At 40.7% G+C, this 20,371-nt stretch overlaps 2 protein-coding genes across 3 annotated transcripts; both read left to right on the top strand.

Annotated features, from left to right (window-relative positions):
- The first annotated feature begins 778 nt into the window (after window positions 1-778).
- On the top strand, window positions 779-15,030 carry LOC146504418 (TRPM8 channel-associated factor homolog). 2 transcript variants are annotated; one of them, XM_085184144.1, is made up of 12 exons: window positions 779-2,893; window positions 3,174-3,849; window positions 6,803-7,019; window positions 7,360-7,651; window positions 8,154-8,455; window positions 8,547-8,721; window positions 10,807-10,901; window positions 11,400-11,613; window positions 11,835-12,071; window positions 12,439-12,656; window positions 12,758-12,871; window positions 13,211-15,029. In XM_085184144.1, the coding sequence occupies exons 2-12, from the start codon at window positions 3,200-3,202 to the stop codon at window positions 13,451-13,453; spliced, it is 2,757 nt and encodes a 918-aa protein (XP_085040270.1). In that variant the 5' UTR covers window positions 779-2,893; window positions 3,174-3,199; the 3' UTR covers window positions 13,454-15,029. The 2 variants fall into 2 exon arrangements, with proteins under 2 accessions (XP_085040270.1, XP_085040271.1); XM_085184145.1 differs by having other exon boundaries at window positions 779-3,849; window positions 13,211-15,030.
- A 535-nt stretch (window positions 15,031-15,565) lies between these two features.
- Window positions 15,566-17,451, top strand: LOC146504419 (uncharacterized). The gene is made up of 5 exons (XM_085184159.1): window positions 15,566-15,740; window positions 16,279-16,392; window positions 16,689-16,757; window positions 16,840-17,042; window positions 17,126-17,451. The coding sequence occupies exons 1-5, from the start codon at window positions 15,606-15,608 to the stop codon at window positions 17,322-17,324; spliced, it is 720 nt and encodes a 239-aa protein (XP_085040285.1). The 5' UTR covers window positions 15,566-15,605; the 3' UTR covers window positions 17,325-17,451.
- Window positions 17,452-20,371: the final 2,920 nt, after the last annotated feature.

Raw genomic sequence — 20,371 nt, forward strand, 5'->3', positions numbered from 1 at the left:
GTTAATCAGTGATGCATATTAGACAATTGGAAAGACGTAGGCTAATTTAGGTGGGCTTTTCTTTTATTGTAAGGTGTTCACTGTAGCCTCTAACCTACTAACCGTGTTTTGATTCAGTCATGCAATGTGAGGCCCCTTGCTTAATTCTTAGAGTAAATTGATGCTGATTTAAGCTAACACTAACGCCTGTGGATTGTTGCTACTGTGCCCTGAACCTCATCTCACAGGTGTGTCTTCAGTTTGTTTTTGCCCTGATTCAGTCAGTGCACTTTGGGTCTCTCTTTAAGCCTCATTATAGTTTGTGTTCAAAGTGATTACTGTACCCGCCAGCAACAGCTGTTCATATTGGTTTAGCAAGCCTATATTTTCTTTTCTGTAATACTTTTCTTATTACTGACAGTAGTGAATTAATAAAGTTCAACAAATTCAATGAAGTTATGGACAACTTTGTCTGATAGTTTTTTTTTTATTTGATTCGATTTTATGTGTAACAGATGGCTCAGTACAGGTCTCTACTTGTGACTTGAAATAAGGACAAATGTTGTCATACCAGCTGAGATTATCAACAAAGATTGGATCGGTACTGTATGCAAAATCAGTTTATTTTTAGTTCTTCGTTCTTCTGATAATGCTCTCTGGTAGAACTAAGACCACCTCCAGTGACACTCAGGTCCAAGTTCATCCCACTGAGCTGTCCTCTCTATTACCAGTGCCTTGCCCCAAAAGTGCGCCTGTAGACCACCAACAGATAGCAAGCCTCGAACCCCAATGTGTCTTTCCTGTACAATGTAATTGCAAAGAGGCACTGTAACCATTTTAGACCTCTGACTTTTTTGTATCGAAACTGTAAACGAAAAGGAAAATGTATATCATGTCGATGAAATTGCAAAGACATTATTTCACTATTGTTAATAGTATTGTCACCAGATCTAAATATATTACTATACATTAAATATTACTATAAATAATAATGTAATAATTTTAAACAAGGTCATACATTTGCTTGTGCTGCTAGTTTCAAAATAGGAAGGCCATGGGAAGTACGGGGTGCTGCAGCATCCCTTATTGTAAAAGGCAGCAATCCCAACATCATCTGGCAAATGCAAAAAAATAGATGAAGGTGTTGAAACATTTTAAACATTATAGTTATTTGTTTCAGAAATGTGTGGTTTAGGAAGTTATGATAAACAAGTGGAAATGCTGGTCATGGTCAAATGATGCTACATACTAATCTCCAGTTTTTGAAATTGTTCTTGGATTTCTCCCTGCACAAATATAGAGTGTCATCTCAGTGGCAATTCTGTTTTGAAAATGACAGGGTTGGGTCTTCCTGACTATCTTCAGTACCGCTGGTTCTTGATCTGAAGGATTTGGTGCTCAGGCAGTATGTTACGCCTTCTAAAGCCCATCACTGGTCGGGGTTATGCAGACAGCTGGCTTGAATGCTCTTTCAGAGGAGCAGTGCCACAGCACTTAGAGAACCTAGACACGAGGAAAAGCAGACTTAAGGCCATTCAATATTTTGGCATGGTAATACCTCAAGGGAGACAACTGGGGTCCCTTTATTTTTCTCAGCAGGGAGAGATGATCTGCCATAGGCACAGATACAATTGCACATCTGTGGCCTCAGGGCCTCCTTTATGCCTTCCCTCCCTTTACTCTTATTCACTTCCACCTGCAGAAGGTCCAAGTGGAGTAGGTGAGCAGGGCTGTGCAGATGTCTGAAGGGGTGGGTGCTCAAAAATTAGAACATAGAACCACATAGAACCAGGGCGAATAACAACCCACATTCATTAAGAATCTAATAGGAAATGGCATCATACTATATATCATTATCATCGGGTGGGGACAATGCAAAGCAAACGTAGTCTGTGCAGGACTCTACACCAGGGGTCTCCAACTCCTGGCCTCAAGGCCCGGTGTCCTGCAGGTTTTAGATATCACCCTGGGTCTACACACCTCAATCAAATGATTAGTTCATTACCAGGCCTCTGGAGAACTGCAAGACATGTTGAGGAGGTAATTTAGCCATTTGAATCAACTGTGTTGGATCAAGGACGCATCTAAAAACTGCAGGACACTGGCCCTTGAGGCCTGGAGTTGGGGACCCCTGCTCTACATGCACACACACATTTAATAAATAAATAAATTAATAAAAACGCCTCAAGAAAAGGGCACTTGGGGCATCCAAGAGGAAAGGGGCAGGCTCTCTAAAACACATTCACACAGACTCAAATACAAAAACAACTTACTCTGTTGTTAATGTTAGAAATGTAGTGCTTGCAGGGAAATAGTTTAGGAGCTCATTTGTTTCCAAAGAGGGGCTTTGTCAAGACAAGTTGTCTTCAGTAACTAAAAACCCACCAGCCTGTGCACTGAGGTCACAGTGATGATCAGTAAGCCTGGGCCAAAAGGGGGAGTACTTGTATTTTTTTGTCAAGTAGCTCAAAAGCCAGTGGTAATCTGTTTCAACTTGCTTTGGCATGTGTGTTTGATTTCGAGGCATGCGGACTGCGATTGTAAATGTGAACGTCTGATGTTAAAGGTGTATATGATGAGTTAAAGATTGCACAGTATTTGTGCTGAGTGAAGAACTTTCTGTGTCTTACAGAAACAAAACAAACACAAGTCTGAACCCAAATAGCAAAGAAAACTAACACATCGGTCTCTGACGGAATATAATTGAGTACATTTATATACATACTTAAAAGGAGCTGTCTCTCATCAGTAGTTATTTCCTTGTTTGTCCTCACTAAAGTCCCTCCTCTTCTTTTCATATCTTCTGATATAAACATCACCTTTCCCTGCTCTTTTTACATTCCTTCTCCTGTCCTGTCTGGTAGAGCTGCTGGTGTTTTTCTTTAAAGCTGTTGTACAGAAAGGCAACGTTCAGGTAACCAAAAAGACAAAAAAAAATTTAATGTATTTTTAAGTTGTGTGTGGTTGTAATGAGATTAGTCGAGAACAGCTTTTTATTTTCTCACCAGCTGCAGTTTGATAATTTGCTGTGAGGCTTGATGTTTAAAAGAATAATACTTTTATTTTTATGTTAAGTGAGTCTTTTTTAAATCCATCAATTTAGCTTGGCATACATATATGTAAGAAAAACTATTAAAGCTGATGTGCTAACAACCTTTTTTTTCCTGCATCCTAACCTTCACCTTCTTCATCAGTCTACAGAATATAAATCCTCTACACTATGTCATCTAACCAGTCATTCAAAATCAAACATGAAGAAGCCTACACCTCCCTGATGAGAGGCCTGAAGGAGCTGGACCTACAGGGACCCTGTGTTCCCAGTGACCTGGTGCTGATTGGAGACCATGCCTTTCCTTTAGCAATGAACAGCCGAGGTCAGGTGCTGATGGCTGCCTCTCTGTACGGCAGTGGAAGGATTGTGGTCCTGGGTCATGAGGGCTACTTGACAGCCTTTCCTGCTTTGGTAGAAAATGCTCTGACCTGGCTGAGAGGTGATGGCTCTGATAACCTCTCTGTAGGGGTGCACAGAAATGTCAGTGCAGTTGCTAATAGCCTCAAAAACTCCAGCTTCCAAGTAGAAGTTGTGGGAGCTTTCAGTGACAGACTGGGAGTTGGTGTTTATGTGACCGATGCCTACAGTGTGGGCTCAGACCCAACACAGCTGGTGGCATTTCTGAAAGCTGGAGGAGGGGTGCTGATAGCTGGACAGGCGTGGCATTGGGCTGCAAATCACCCCAAAGAGAACGCACTGCATCAGTTTGATGGGAATAAAGTGTCAGGAGTGGTAGGAATCTACTTCACTGAGCGTTATGGTGAGGTGGAGAACCTGCCCGTCTACCCTCAGATCCCGTCCTCCTGGATGTCGTTAGCGTGAGTATATGCTATACAGTGGTCCCTCGTTTATCACCGGAGTTACGTTCTAAAAATAACCATGCGATAGGTGAAATCTGCGAAGTAACCAACTTTAGTTTTTACAATTATTATAGTTTTAAGGCTGTAAAACCCCTCACTACACACTTTATACACTTTTCAACAATTTTATTAAAGTGAAATTTGGCATTGAATATTCCTTTGCGTTACCTAATTATTAAGTAGAAATAGCTTTTATAAAAATTACAATTTTATATAAAGTTTTTTTCCCCATTAGTTTTACTTTTTATTGTATTATCCAGGAATAAATTTTCTAAGACGCTTGTCTAACCCTTGCTCCTAGTTTAGTTTTTTCCCAGTTTAGTTTAGCTGTTGGTTTTGGTTTTTCTTACTTTGTACCTTCGTGTTCTGCCTTCAATAAACTGCATGTTTTTTGTTAAATGCTTTCCCTCCCCCGAGTGTCTGTGTTTGGATCCTCTAAAGAGAAACACAGTCTGCTGCCACAGACCTTTTAAGCTATTTTTCTTTTTTTGTGGGCTCATTTTTGAAGTAAATCGAACTTTTTTTTTTTTTTTTTAATAACTTACAATTCAACATCATACATTTAATATATATATTTTTCTCCTTTTTTTCTTTCCTCCTTGTTTTGTCCATCAATTTAAGTTACATTTTTCCATGAGTCCATCACAGGAATTTTTAATTATAATGAAATAATACATTTGTATGGAGCCCCGCAGGGGACATGGGAGAAAAAAAAATTAAGACGGACTTTTGCGAGATCTCGCAAAACTAACTCGGGATCTCGCAAAACTTTTGCGAGATCTCGCAAAACTAACTCGGGATCTCGCAAAACAAACTCGGGATCTCGCAAAACTTTTGCAAGATCCCGAGTTAGTTTTGCGAGATCTCGCAAAACTAACTCGGGATCTCGCAAAACAAACTCGGGATCTCGCAAAACTTTTGCGAGATCTCGCAAACGTTTTAGCCGCATTCTTCGGACGCTGGCTCGAAGCTGACCGGGAGGTCGAGGCACGATGTGCCGGAAAAGCGGTGTTCCTCCCGGCTGTAGTAGGTCTCGACCTCCCGATAGCTTGAAGCTAACGGGACGTCTCGACCTCCCGTTAGCTTCAAGCTAATGGGAAGAATGCGGCTAAAACTTTTGCGAGATCTCGCAAAAGTTTTGCGAGATCCCAAGTTTGTTTTGCGAGACCTCGCAAAAGTTTTGCGAGATCCCGAGTTTGTTTTGCGAGAACCCGAGTTTGTTTTGCGAGATCCCGAGTTTGTTTTGTGAGATCTCGCAAAAGTTTTGCGAGATCCCTGTCACTACCCGATCCGTACCGGAAACCCGATCAGTACCCCGCATGCGCGAAAGGTGTCTACTTCCGGTCGAAGCGTTTTACGATAGTTACGGGTCAGAGTATCTGTTAAGATGTTAAGAATAACAAGTATCTCTTAACATGTTTCTTTTTTTTTTTTTTTTTTTTTTTTTTGCCTGTCCCGTTTGACGTAAGATTTGCGCATGCGGGGTACCGATCGGGTTTCCGGTACGGATCGGGTAGCAACAATCCCGAGTTTGTTTTGCAAGCTCTCGCAAAACTTTTGCGAGATCCCGAAAAAGTCCGTGTCACTACCCGATCCGTACCGGAAACCCGATCGGTACCCCGCATGCGCAAATCTTACGTCACTTCCTCTCTTTGCCAACATTGCGACATTCAATATATTTGAATGATACGGTTAGCCCCCAGTTAGCTCCTAGCATTTCTCGACAGCTCTGCCTCATTTTCGACTGCCCGGGACATTTAAACAATGGATAATCCGTATACAAACAAATTCATGCTTTTCTCCTCAACAGAGAGCGTCCCCCGATTGAACAACAGCGCCGTAAAATAAGAAGAATGCCGCCTAATTACAGACTTAATAATATTGACTTATCAATGTGTCATGTGAAGATTCATCAGCCAGATTAAGTGTTTACTGACAATTGACAGTGATAGCGGACATCATCATCACTATACTAATCAATCCTCTCCACACAGACAAGCATAAACACACTCGACTATCACTAAATCAAATTTAACACACGTTTGTAATGACGCTAATTCAGTTTACAATAGGGTTCATTCGCTCGGTCAGCAGGTGGCAGTATCCTCGTACACTGGGGAGTAAACTGCCATTAAACGAACAGAAGAAGAAGAAAACCGCTGCACATGCGCGGTACGGATCGGGTAGACCCGATTTGTACGGTCCGACTTTGCACATGCGCAGTAAGGATTGGGGAGTCCCGATTCGTAACCATCTTTTTATTTTTCGTTTTTGTCTACATTGTATTGAAATGCTTCATTATTGCAAACATTTTAAGATTTACTCATTATTCTTAACATTTTAACAGATACTCTGACCCATAACTATCGTAAAACGCTTCGACCGGAAGTAGACAACTTTCGCGCATGCGGGGTACCGATCGGGTTTCCGGTACGGATTGGGTAGTGACAGTCCGTCTTAATTTTTTTTCTCCCATGTCCACTGCGGGGCTCCGTACATTTGATCTATTATTTGAAGAAAATAATTTTTTTCGTCCTAGTACACACTTTGTGTAGTTTTCAAAAATTGAGATTAAAAAATAATGTGGCTCAAACTTTCCTATTATTTTGCATAAACAGCGTTTTTTTGTTTAATTTTGGCAAGTGTTATTTATTTGTCAGTTACTGATCAAATGTAGAATCAATTTATAGTTAAATTCATTTGAATTGTTATTTTACAACATTAATATATTTTTTGAGGACATTGATTTTAGACATTAAACCTTTTACACTTTAATTTCATAATGACAAATAAGGTAAAAAACAAAACAACAACAACAGATTTTTAGTAAAAAGACTCTGATTTCACTTTGATATATTGTATCTATAATTCTCAGCCTCTTCCCTGTTCCTCTTTGACCTTTTAAATACAGGACAGGCAGGGATTTTAAGGATGACTTGGAGTTCTTACTCCAGGGGGTTTCAGAATTCAACCTCCCCTCTGGGTATCTGTGTTCTGAGGTTCTAGTCCACAGCCCACTAGCCTTTCCCATCGGCACTACAGAAGATGGACGACCATTCCTGGCAGGAGCCTACTATGGGCGAGGACGGGTCATTGTGGTTACACATGAAGGATGTCTGAAATTTGAGGTATAGTTGCTCTGAAAAATAACTCTGAAATTTTAAGACAAAGTCAAAATCAACACATAAGAATTTATTCATGTTGTACATTTACAAATGCATTTGTGTCACACTACATTTGTTTCCACCAGCAGTCTGTCACAATCACAATCAGTGTGGTGGAGGGTTTAAGTATGATGGAGTACTGGCAAAACAACTTTCAAATTCCAAAAATCACTTACTTTAATGAGGTTATGTAATAAACCTCAGAGTGGAAAAAAGTGAGAAAATGAACTGCATGCTGATTGGACTTTTTTGTATATCACACATACACATGACAGCCTTTGTTGCTGCTTTCCTTTCATTTTAGAGCATGGCTCCATTTTGGAGAAACGCCATTCACTGGTTGGATGAAGGGCGCAAAGGGGTTGTTGGTGTCATGGTGGATCCTGCACTCAAAGTTCTGAGTGAGTCTGGGCTGAAGTGTGAGAAGACAAACTTCAGGAAAGACCTCAGTGTGTTTGTGTGTAAAGCGTATATCACTGAGCATTTGGAGGAAATCCAAAACTTTGTGGCAGAGGGAGGAGGCCTGCTGATTGGAGGACATGCCTGGTACTGGGCAAATACACATGCTGGGCAAAATGTACTAACAGATTTCTCAGGTATGATATTTTACCTTCCAGGGTTTCACGATATACAGAACTAATTGTTCATAAATGCACCTCATTAATATAGAGCTCTTGTCCACTTATCAACTAAAGCAATACTTTAAAACGTATTCTATACATGCAGTGCTGTAACAGACAACCACTAATACACTGATAACGAGGGATGGGAATCGAGAACTTGTTCTCTCCAAGAACCGATTACCAGGTCAATTTCTTTGAATTGTTAGTTTGTGTCTGCAGCCACTGTTTCTACCTTTTCATGTCTCATGTCTAATTAAGTAATATACTGCAAGTGTTCTATGTAAGATTCGTAACTCGTTACTTTTTTGAGTAACAAACCCAACACTGATCACAGTAAATTAGAGGACGTACTTATACGTACATAGCATGCTATTAAATTGCATGAATGCAATGTCTTTGATATGCCACTTAGTGATGGTGGTGACTTAAGACGGAGCCAATGACAATCAATAAGGAATCGTTTAATGTCTTTCAGGAAACAAGATCCTCAACCTAATGGGATTGAGCCTGTTGAAAGCAACAATCAGCGCGGGATCATACAAAGCCCCTATTCCCAGCGAGGCTATTAAAGATACTTACCATTTCCGCCACCTTCTGTACCGCTTTGCTGCCCATGTGACTGCAGGTGGAAAACTAAACAAGCATGAGGAGGGATGTTTGAAAAAGCTGGGCAGTGACTGCAATGTCTACTTGCAGATGAAAGCCCATGACTGCTTCCACTACAGACAAGTCTTGGCTGCACTCACTGATGTGTTAACGAGGTCAGGCCTGCCGCAGGTGAGTGAAAGATCATGCAGTATCTCATATAGTACACTACAGCTATCAACTAGATGTGTTAGATCAACATCCACTGAAATTTTCTTTCAAGGTGAGCAACAGCTGTCCTGTAACGACTCCAAAAGACCACCTACTCCTCAGTGTGGGATCAACTGTATATAAGGTTTGCCCAAATCCCGATGCCCTCCGGCCCTACCTCATCAAGGATAATCCAGCAATGCCTGTTGTCTGTAACCATAAGATCAAGATCGATGTTAACACAGCAGGTCAGAGCTTATTTTTGTTGACAAATATGTGAACTATTGATGAGTCCAACCTACACACAATATACGTGCACTTATTGTTTAAGTAATTTATCTGATTTAGACAATGACCCTCTATATGTTACAGTAATGTTTGTGCTTGATGTTACATAACATGAATATATCCATTTAATTGAAAACCATAAAATAAGCGAACTGCAGATTTTGCATTTTCGGTTGTCAGTGACTACAAACTTTAATGTTGCATGTCGGGGTATGGCTTCTTTCAAATAAAAGAATTATATCATTCACAATGAGCTATTACTACTACTAATAATAATAATGATAATGATAAAACAAGTAGCTTTAAAATGGTTATAAAATGCTGAAATGAAAGAGGAAATGCCCTCTGGTAGACAGGTATATTGCATAATAGAGGGTGATGGCATGTGGTATTAAAGACTTTGTGTATCTGCCCTTCTGCCAGTGGAGCTGAATCAATGCAGACTGTGGTCAAGATTATCCATTATGTATAACTGTTTGTTCAGTGATGTCCTCTTCACCACAGCTTTGAATGTGTTTAGTTTGCAGTCAATTACAGAGCCGGCTGGACAAGCTGGACAAGCTATTTATCCTCTCAACTAGAGCAGGGCGATATGACCAAAAATATTTATCACGATATACATTTGAAAATTTGCGATAACGATATAACTGGAGATATAATTGACACTAGACAAAATACTTTACAACTCCACAACTTTATTAGTGCAAAAAAACAAACAAACATCAATGTATTTTCACTTAAACAAGCAGCTGTTTTTTATGTGCATTAAAGTTATATAAAAGTTTAACAGTGCAAATGCAAATTCCTTGCTGACAGTTTAACCAAAAGGCATTTCCAGTGGAAATTGGCTGACATATCCTCAGCATAACCATGTATAATATCCACAAAACTTAAAAAGAGGTTATACACAGACAATATGTTAATATTATGTTGAAGCACAGTACGTATCACTCCGCGAGGCTCCTGCCTACGATAGCCAAAATGCTCCCACAATCCATCAAGCGGTGGGGGTTTGTAGCTTAGCAAAGTCGTACTAAAACATTTGACAGATTTTCGAGCGCCATGTACGACATAAAATCGTTTCGAGGTCAGTAAACTCAACCAGAATTCATACATAAGGCACACGGGATTATAAGGGGCACTGTCGATTTTCAGAAAAATCAAAGGATTGATTTTAAGTGTGCCATATTTTCCAAACAACACGGTAATAACGACAGCCCGCTAGCATGCTCTACCAAAAATAGTGCTTTGTTGTGTATGTGACGGACGAAAGCTAAACCATTTCCACACCACTGAAGTTGCAGCATTTTAACAAACCAGTTCTGGTTCATCCGGTTCATTTAACGATCCACTTTCGCTCTTCTCATTCTGCGTCGCCGCCATGTGAGTATGTAAACATAGGCACTGCGCATGCGCGTTTACCCATATTCTATCGCGATATTTCATTTTCCTACCGTTGCCCAAAATTACACCCTTAATACCGTGAACGGTGTGATATAGCCCAGCCCTAATCTCAAAGATTTTTGATTGTGCATGGGAGTTTGCCCATGCTTGCACATGTGTTTTGTGGATTTGGACAAGACATATAATTGTGTCCCTTGGGGTATCCTGTGCAAGATGACATGGGAGTACGGGGTGTCTTGTCTGCTGTCACATTTATAATTGCAGAAAAAGCTTGGTCTGCATTATCAGCAATAAACTGAAATCTTTCTCAGTGTGTGATGGACTCTATTCTTTCACATTAAAAGGAGCCAGTTGAAGTGGTTCTGGCAGCTCCTCCTGGTTTTTTGTTAATGTGCCCCTTAAACCTTGACTCACAGATGTTTCTTCAGTTTGTTACTGAGTCACTACAGTTTGGTGCTCTCTTTAAGCCTTGTTGTAGTTAGTGTACAAACTTAGTACTCCACATCTCAATTGCAGTTGTTCATACTGCTTTAGCTACCTTATATTTTTTATTAACAACAATAGTGAATTAATATAATTCAACAAATTAATAAAAGTTAATAGTTAGTATAGTATTTTCTTTTTAATTTTGTGTTTGCCAGGTAAGGAAGAGTGGATCAGTACAGGTCTCTACCTGTGTCCTGGAATGAAGACCATCGTGGTCTTACCAGCTGAGATTATCAACAAAAACTGGAAGGTACTGCAAACAAAATCAGATTATGTTGAGTTCTTTGTCCCTCTGATAATGCTGCATGTTGTCTGGTCTTTGATAAAAACCATAAGAAACCATAACTCACCTCCAGTGAGGTTTAGGGCTAAGTTCATCTTACTGAGGCGTCCCTTTCCTTTCCCTCACCCCCACTGTTTGCGATAGTTGACTGCCCCTCCCTGACCTTGGTACTAGCAGAGGTTTCTTCCTGTTAAAAGGGAGTTCTTCCTTCCCATTGTTGCCAAGTGCTGCTCATAAGGGGAAATTTGATTGATGGGGTATTCTCTGTATGTATTATTGTAGGTTTTTTACCTTAAAATATAAAGCACAATGAGGCAACTGTTGTTGTGATTTGGCACTATACAAATAAAATTGATTTGAATTGAATTGAAAATCTAATTTTGCAGCCTGTTATCCTTTTATTTATGTTGTAATGTGTAGCTAAAAAGTATTAGGCAATGACACAATTTTCCATTTTATCTACAGATTCAGATAGGCTGTCAAACTGATGAGCTACATGACAAGGATGAGCTGAAGAGACCACCATGTGTTCATGAGCAGTTTACTGTTACATCAGACATGATGCTTGTGTCCAACCTGTGGGGGGGACTCATCTATCTGGTGGCTCCACCCAACACACAAGTGAAGGGTTTGGAGGTCACAGTCCAGAAAGCTGTAACTGCTCCATATTACAAGTCTGGTGAGTCTGTGGTTTATAACAGTGCTGTGTACTTTGTGTACTTTGTGTCAGTTGATTTAATGGAAGATATCTGATAAGTCTTATACTTGTTGAATTGGATCACTTTCATTCTGATCGAAGGTACAGTGTTTTCATTGGACAATACAGGTGACTTGAGCTCAACATATTTCTAGTAAAGAAAGCTAAACAAAGAACATTTTAACAGCTTTTGCTCTTTTCAGGTGTAACAACTGCAGCTGAGTGGTTAACGCTGCGCACAGCTCCTTCACCGTGGGCAGAGTTGGAGTTTGAAAACATCGTCCTCACCGTACCATCAGATGCTATTCGGGATCTGGAGCGCCCCGACAACGTGGCCGCTCTCTGGGATGAAATGATGAGGGCCATTGCAGATCTGGCTGCCAAACCACACAAATTTCCCCGCAAGGAGCGCTTTGTGACAGATGTGCAGATTTCTGCCGGTAAGTGCACTTTGCTTCATGTTTTATACTTGCCCACTGTCTCCTGGTGTGGTGACCCCTTGTAAAAAAGGGAGCAGCTGAAAGCTTTTGTATTTACTTGTTTCTTATTTGCTTTGCTTATGGAGAGTCCCAAGGACATGAAGCCTGTCCCTGACACATATACAGACAACCATTTACATTTATAAATCACAACAATTTGTAGTTTCCATCCTAACTTAAACAGGGAATGAATGTTTCTGTCATATATACACCTTTAGAATGATGAATGGCAATATTTGGTATGTTGCACTGTTCTCTTACAAAGCTATGTAATCTTAAAAAAGTACTAGTATCCTATTGTAGATCAACTTTCTATTCTTTGGTTAAGGCTGGATGCATGCAGGTTATCCTATCATGGCACACCATGCTTCAGCTGCTGAACTAGTTGGTGTTAAAAAAGGTAAAGAACTGTGGGGTCCCATCCATGAGTTGGGACACAACCAACAGAGAAGCTGCTGGGAGTTCCCACCACACACCACAGAGTGTACATGCAACCTGTGGTCAGTGTATGTGCACGAAGAAGTGCTGGGTCTCCACAGAGCACAGGTAGAGTAAATCAATTGGTGTTGAGATTGAAAATCTGTTATTTATTTTATCAGACACGATCATAAAACACAAGCACCTTTTCCAATTGTTGTTCAATGCAGGCTCATGACGAGTTGCCTTTAGCAAAGCGAAAGAGTCGAGTAGAGAAATACATGAAGGGAGGAAGGAAACTCAGTGACTGGAAGCTGTGGGTTGCCCTGGAAACATATCTGCAGGTGAGAGAGTTATAGAGAAATTTTGCTTGGTCCATAGTGAAGAAAATACATGATATGAATAAGACTGAAAGTCTCTAACTCCATTTGATCCAGCCACACTATAAATCTAGCAAGTGAACAAAAAATCACTTATTTAATCTGCATTTTAGCCACATACTCAAATTGCATCATATACAGGAGAAAATTACACAGCAAGGAGTAGACATGACCCTTAGAACAATAATAAACCAGCCACTGGTGGATGTCAAGAGGCAAATACTCCCAACAAACAACATAACAAACAGCAACAATTCTGTATAAAAGTAGTTTGGCTTGTTGTCATATCTACCTTCTCTGTAGCTCCAAGAAAAGTTTGGCTGGGATGCCTTTAAGAAGGTGTTTGCTGCGTATCACCACATGAGTGACTTCCCTGATGACAACAACACAAAGATGAACCTGTATGCTGAGACTTTCTCTCAGACTGTGAAGATGAACCTGACTGGCTTCTTCAAGGCCTGGGGCTGGCCCATAGAAGCAGCCACTGAAATGAAACTGTCCAAGCTGCCTTACTGGAATGATCACCCCATGACCCAGTACAGATGAACCCAGTGCCACTGCAGACTACAGAAAATTAATGTTAGTTTTAATGAGTGAAACTGTTCTTTTTTGGTCTTTTTTTAACCACATTAGTTAAAAATAAACCGTATTTGGAATCTCATTTTGACCTCAGGCCATACTCGGTACAGATGTTTCTGTACACTACGCCAGCCACTTGGTTCCTTTGTTTTTTAGGTCTGTTACACATAGAGCAAAATTAACCTGTGTAATTATTGGTTTGTGGTTATGATGGTGTTTTAATGGAACCAGTAATCATGTTTTTGTAGTAAGTATCACTTTAGTATGTTACATCATGTGCATGACACTTAACATGTAAACCATTCACTGTCAAAGTTTCATGTCTGTATTATACCAACGGGATAAGACAGAACTGGATTAATTTTTTTCCCATTGACTGAGAACTGATACATAGACTAAATGACAGTAGTATAATAATCCTAGTAATCTTGATTGTTCGTGTAATTAAGTAAATGTTTTGTCTAATAGCATGGAATCAATGCAGTTAAAAAAATAAATAAATTGATGCCTACATGTGTTCTGTTGTTGAATGATTGCTTTTGGCTGAACCACATATTCTGTGCAGTGAATCTAAGAACATTACATGGACTGCTGGGTAATAAAGTCAGCTCAAAGTTACGCTTTCTGTTTTACAGTGAACTGTTTAGTGCTGTTAGTGCTATGTAATGCTTTTACATCATACACTGCTGTTTGGCTGCAGCTGCTCATGTTAATGGCTTCTGTCATCCAGCCATCCAGCCAGCCAGCCAGCAATTCTATGATTGGTGCGATGATTGAAATTCAGTCTCACAGCAAGAAGGTCCTGAGTTCAGTTCCATCATCAGGCCAGGCTATTTCTGTGTGGAGTTTGCATGGGTTCTCTCTGGGGACTGTGGCTTCCTCCCACAGTCCAAAGACATGAAGTTATTGGGTTTAAGTTAATTGGTAACTTGCCCAAATGTGTGTGCAAATGGTGTTTGCCCTGTGACAGACTGGTGACCTGTCCAGGGTGTACCCTGACTCTTGCCCTCAGACAGCTGGGATAGGCTCAATCCCCCTGCGACCCTGAAAAGGATAAATGGAAGAGAATGGATGGATCTGTACTTTGAACCAGCAGCTCAACAGGGTTGCCTGATTATGAAGTATTATGTTTGCAGCTGATCAATTAGATTTGCAATCGCATGAACAGAGAACACATTACATATTCATTAGATACTTATCCTCTATTTTAGAAAATAACTTTAAGTGACACACAGAAATCTATACATGCTGATTTTGAAACATCTGAACGGTAAGTCAAAGGTCAACATAGAAGTGGAGCTCTGTGCATTTCACACTTTTGAAACATAAAGAGCCCCGAAAACTGTTGTGCTTTAAAAAGCTGATCTCAGAATCTAACCCAAACAGTCCTAAATGTAAATGAAAATTGCATTTTGAGCATGTATGGACAGTTCTGATGGAGCTGGCCACATCCTGAAGATGCTGATCTCTAAATGTTTTCTCTTGATTGTGTATAACAGCAAAACTGTCTAATATGAAGAAACCGCAGCCAGTTATTACCATGAGGTCTTCACTAAGATGCAGCTTTGTCACCAGATCTAAATATACTCATGAATGAAGATACTGCTGCTGTGACATGTGCAGGTAACGCTCCCTAATCTAAGACACTAGGTTAGAGTAGAGGCTTTTTGATGTGTAACAGATGTGATGAGGAGTTTCCTGATGTTTGGAGATGTGTTTGTTGTTGATTTCTACTCTATTAAAACTTAATCCATTTGAAAATGTGTGCTGATTGTGCAAAAAGAGCCTTTAATTTCTGCATGGCTGTATCTTTTTGCTTTCTTCTTATTTAATCCAAACTCTGTTGGGCTGGTTATTTTAAGGCTCTAAAAGCGCATGCACAAATACAGTCAGCTGTTCATAGAAAGACTGAGAGCACAGTTAAAGCAGGCACTGAGAGTGAGGATGCAGTCAGACTATCTGTCAGAGACAGTCACACAGGTGAGATGTGTCAAAACACCAAGTTGTTTACAAAAAACAGCTGTGCACTACATGGATACCCAGGGTTCCACAGTTGCCATGGTTCCACTGCAGATGCCTCATTTCTGTCTTCATCATTTAAACCCAAACAAACATTCTGATGCTCAAGATCCTTTTTGACACTTTTGACACAGCGATTTCTAGCAAACTATCAGTTTTATTGAAGAATATTTTCATCCTGATGAGGACTAAAAATTCCCAGAGCCAGAAGAAAGCGACTTCCATCATGGAAAATGTGAGATTTGATTTGTTTTCAATATGTTTCACCTCTGAGATTTTTGTAGGCCTGAAAGTTTAGATTTAAGATTTTCTCATATCTTAAAAAACAAAACAGTATTCATTGTAAATATATAACCAATGAAGTCTTTTCAAGGTCAATTTACTCAATTTACTTTATTTACAATTTACCTGAGAGTGTGAATCGACGTGCATTCGGTAGCACAATCGGTAGCACTCAAAGTTGCCTAAACTTAGTCTAATTCAAAACAAATGCAAATGCATGCATAAATGTTTTTCTGCATCTGTTGTAATTAAACCTTTCCACTCAGTTGGATCTTATTGTTTTAAACAAGTCAACCCAGTGAATTTGAAATACTATAACCTGATATTATGTATTTAGCTAAAGTTTCACTTAACTGCTGTTTGTATTTAAACTGTAGGTGGCAGGAAAACACTGTGGTGTTCAGTCTTCCAGAAAATCCAATTTAGTTGCAGGAAATTTGTTAAAACTGACATATGCTGTGTTAGAAAGGCTTTTTTCTGATGTTTTGCAGTGTGCTGCTGAAGTCCAAGACAGCCTCACAGCAAAGAGAGTCTCTGCACGGCTATCAGAGAGGAGGAGAAAGCCTGGAGCCTGTAGACCGTGTCAGTGCTTCAAGGATGAGCAGGTTACTCATCTGATTCTCATATGTTAAATGATAAAATACGTGAATATATTAGAAATTATGCAACTCTGCTTGTTTGATTCATTTACAACACTTGTTTACTTTCCATCAAATCATGAGTAGCAACAGAGCACAGCTCCTGTTTCAAATCTCTTCTTACATCTTAAGATCTGGCAAATTTTTGAGGGTCATCTCCTGTGAGAGTGGTCAATGTATCTGATGGAGATTTGTCTCTGCAGGATTGTTAAAGGATATTCTTAAGGATATTCTTGTTTCTTACTGCCTTTTTCCACTTACAGCACACTCAAGTGAAACGCCAGCGCTCTCCAAGTGCAGTCATCCTTCCCCAGAAAAGGAGGAAAACCAAGGTTGTCTGTCTCTTCTAGACTTTCTGCAGTGGTGCTAAATTGATAACAAATAAATGATAGATGTATGTCTTCTATCCCTCAGGCCTCTACCTCGGATGCAGACGACACGTTCACAAGACCATCAGCCACCATCCCTGATTCTGAGCTGCCTCCAGTCTCAAATACAGCCCACAATCTTCAACCCTCTACTGTTGCACCTCGGCCAGACAGCCCTCTAAAGATCCACAACCGCTCAGTAGAAGAGTACCAGCAGGTGTACCATGAAGTGGTCGATGATATGCTGAGGTCAGTGTGGATCAAACCTCTTTTGTCCCCCGCCTGACAAAAAAAAATGGCTTAAAACTTGCTGTTTCTTCTGTTCCTCACAGAGACGAGAACGGACAGCTCCGTCCATACAGTTTGGAGCTGGGACGCCTCATAAAGAAGAAGCTATGGGAGAGACTGAACCGTCCCACAATGATTATGTCTACTGATGAAGACGGCCGCCTTCATGTGGACGTGACTTACGGAGTTGAAGAGTGTCCTCCTGAATTTAATGTGGATACTACGAAAGAACCCGAGTGCTGAGCTGAACAGCTCAGAGAAACAGTGAAAGAAATGAGAACAGTTACTGAGTCTGTGTAAATAAGCTTTAAATAATCTGTAAATAAAACTTTTAAATAAATTCATTAGTGACAAAATCATCTGCAGGACACAAATTGCTGAGGCACCACCCCTCAGCTCCACCTTCACACTTTGCATTCACCGTAATACTGTCTGCCTACTCGGATAAACTCCTCTTGCTCCTACTACAGCCTCCATCCTCTTCTAGAAGTTCTTGCAAAAAACTAAAAAAAAAACTAAATGTGACCAAAGTAAAGCAATCTCTCTCTCTTATCTCAGAAAGAGCTCTCATAAAGCTTCTCACCTTTCAATTCATCTGTGCATCCAGCCTTTACATTACTCCCAAAATGTTGCCACAGCTGGCTATCGCAGTCAATGAAAACTGTGCTTATGGTCAATCTCATAAAAAACTGTAGTTGTGTTCATATACAGGTGTGTCCCTCTACCCTTAACAATGACTTAAGCTGGGGAAGCTGAGAGGTCAGCAGGTATTTTCTGTTGAAAAGTTGAAAGTGATGCAAAAAATAAAGAAGAAGTTGGAGGAAAAATAAAGACATTTTGAATGCCAGTGACAGCATTTTAAAGAATCATTCCAGTCTTTTCAAAATCTTGTTTCTGCCCAGGTTTTCTCAGCTTCTTGCTGCAGATAGACAAACGGACACCTGTCCATTCTTAAGATGAAGATATCACTATAAGATGAAGAAACACAAGATATCATAGTTTGACTGTCTTCTCAAAATATGTCACTATACTCTGAGCTGACCCATTGATGTTAATGATTCATCAAACACATCCATCAACACCAACGCCCATGTGAACACTCATAGCTACAACTGGAAACCGTGGGTTGAGTCATTGGCCTGATAACCGCCTTCGTTTGATCTCTTAACCTGACAAATATTTGCTGAACTGATGATTTCCATGTCAGGTTTTGCGCAATTGCTTTTACTTATACTTCTTTTTATTTTGCACAGAAATATTTGACCTTTAGTTGTTAAACATTGGACTGAGCACATACACACATACACAGCACATACACAGCAGAGTGTAAAGTGTCTGTGCATCTTTAGGTGTGTTTGCTGAAGAAGTAGTTTGACCAAATAACTGTAGTTCTGTGTTTCTGTCCTTCGGTGTATGTGCTTTCGTGTCTATTCCATTTATGTTGGAGACAAGAGGAAAAATGCTCATTAAGCTTTTGCTACATGCACTAATGTCACGCAACACAGGGATGATGTGTAGTGTAAAACAGACTAACACTGGGTCTCATTTGTTTGGTGTCTTTACAGGTCACAGTTCACAGGTCACTTTTTCTAAAGACTCTAAACTTGATCCATGTAAGCTTTAGACTTTTAATACGTCAAAGAATTGCTTTTGTATTAACTTTGACTTGAGTCTAATTAGACTTAAGCAGGTTGTGTCTGATCTAATGAAAAGACAAACATCTTTTTTTGTTGTTTGTTTACTGATAAAGAATAAGGAGTATCCTCAGCTACAAGGAGTATTGGCAGGATAAGGTCAAAGGTCTCTCGATCACACATTCAGACAGTATTTCAGTGTTTTGTCATATCCTGCAACACCAACACCCAGTCTACCTACATCATAGGTAGATTTGGAAACCCTGAGTTGACTTAAAAACCTGATAACCACTTTCGTGTGACCTCTTGACCTGATCAGAATTGACTAAAATCATGATTTTCATGCATTCCTTTTTATTTTGCATAGAAAGATTTGACCTTTAGTTGTTGGACTGAGCAGATTTACATTTTATACACAGACACACACACAGACAAGAACTGCTGTGTGCGAGTCTGAAGTTGATGTTGTAACTGTGATGCTTACAGGGAACTAGTTTAAAGGGGCATTTTCAAGGCTAGTCATAAATCTTCAGTCAATAACTGTCATGGTCCTGGGTCGGTGACCCAGCGCTTTGTTTGTTATTAGTGTTTTCTAGTTTATTTCTGATCTTGTATTGGTTGTTGGTGTTTGGTTGTGTTTATCTTCCCTACCTGCGTCTCCCTCGGTGCTCTGTTCATGTCCTCGTGTTATGTAAAACAGTCTGTGTGTTTCCTGTTTTACTTTGTAGGGTTGTGTCTCGTTATGTCCATTAGTTCCAGCTGTGTCCCCTCCTGTGTGCCATTTCCTGATTACCTGGTGTGTGTATTTATAGTGGGTGTCGGTCTGTGTTCGTTGTCGGCTCGTCTGTGTTTCATGGTGTCTGTTCCTCGTCTGTGTCTCTCTGCCTCCCACCCCATTCGTATGATCTCAGGTTTGTTATTTAGCTCACCCAGTTTAGGTTATGTTCTGTCCTGCCCTCAGTTGTGTTATTTGTGCACTGTAAATAAACCCTCACTCGAATCACCAGTCGCTGTCTGCATTTTGGGTCCTCCTTTCCTCCACACCACACGGCTCACCCCGCCAGCCGTGACAGTACGAGCCGACCAAACATGGACCCAGCAGCATCCGCACCTTCCCAGGAGTTTCGGGAGGGGGTGATTGACTCCGTTTCAAGGTTAGTTAACCTGTGGCTGGAACATGAGGGGGAGGAATTTCACCGCGCTGTAGAAGCCAGGCTACAGCAATTAATCTTTGCTCACTCCTGGCTACTGGACTCTCTTCACCCGCTCGCACAGGACTTCATTCTTCATGAACTTCACCTTCACCCTCCAGCTGCTACCGCTTCCCGACCCAGCCCGGCGGTGAATGTGTTGCACTGCCCGCCGGGGAATCTGCGGCCCGGCCCGCCGGATGTGGAATTACCCGGCCGGTCGGAGCTATCTCCGAGAAGGAAGCGACGTTCACGCCGCCGACGCCCATCGCCACAGCCGGGCCCCGAGAGTTCTGAGTTGCCGGCTGTGGTGAGTGGAAAAGACACTCTGTCTGTTTCGCCTAAACTTGTGACGGTTTATACCGGGGCTGTGTTTTTTGAGCCTGCTGCACAGCCGCAAGCTCGTTTAGCTGCACAGCCGCAAGCTCGTTTAGCTGCACAGCCGCAAGCTCGTTTAGCTGCACAG

Source organism: Neolamprologus multifasciatus, chromosome 14 (assembly GCF_963576455.1).
Source record: "Neolamprologus multifasciatus chromosome 14, fNeoMul1.2, whole genome shotgun sequence".
NCBI lineage: Eukaryota > Metazoa > Chordata > Actinopteri > Cichliformes > Cichlidae > Neolamprologus > Neolamprologus multifasciatus.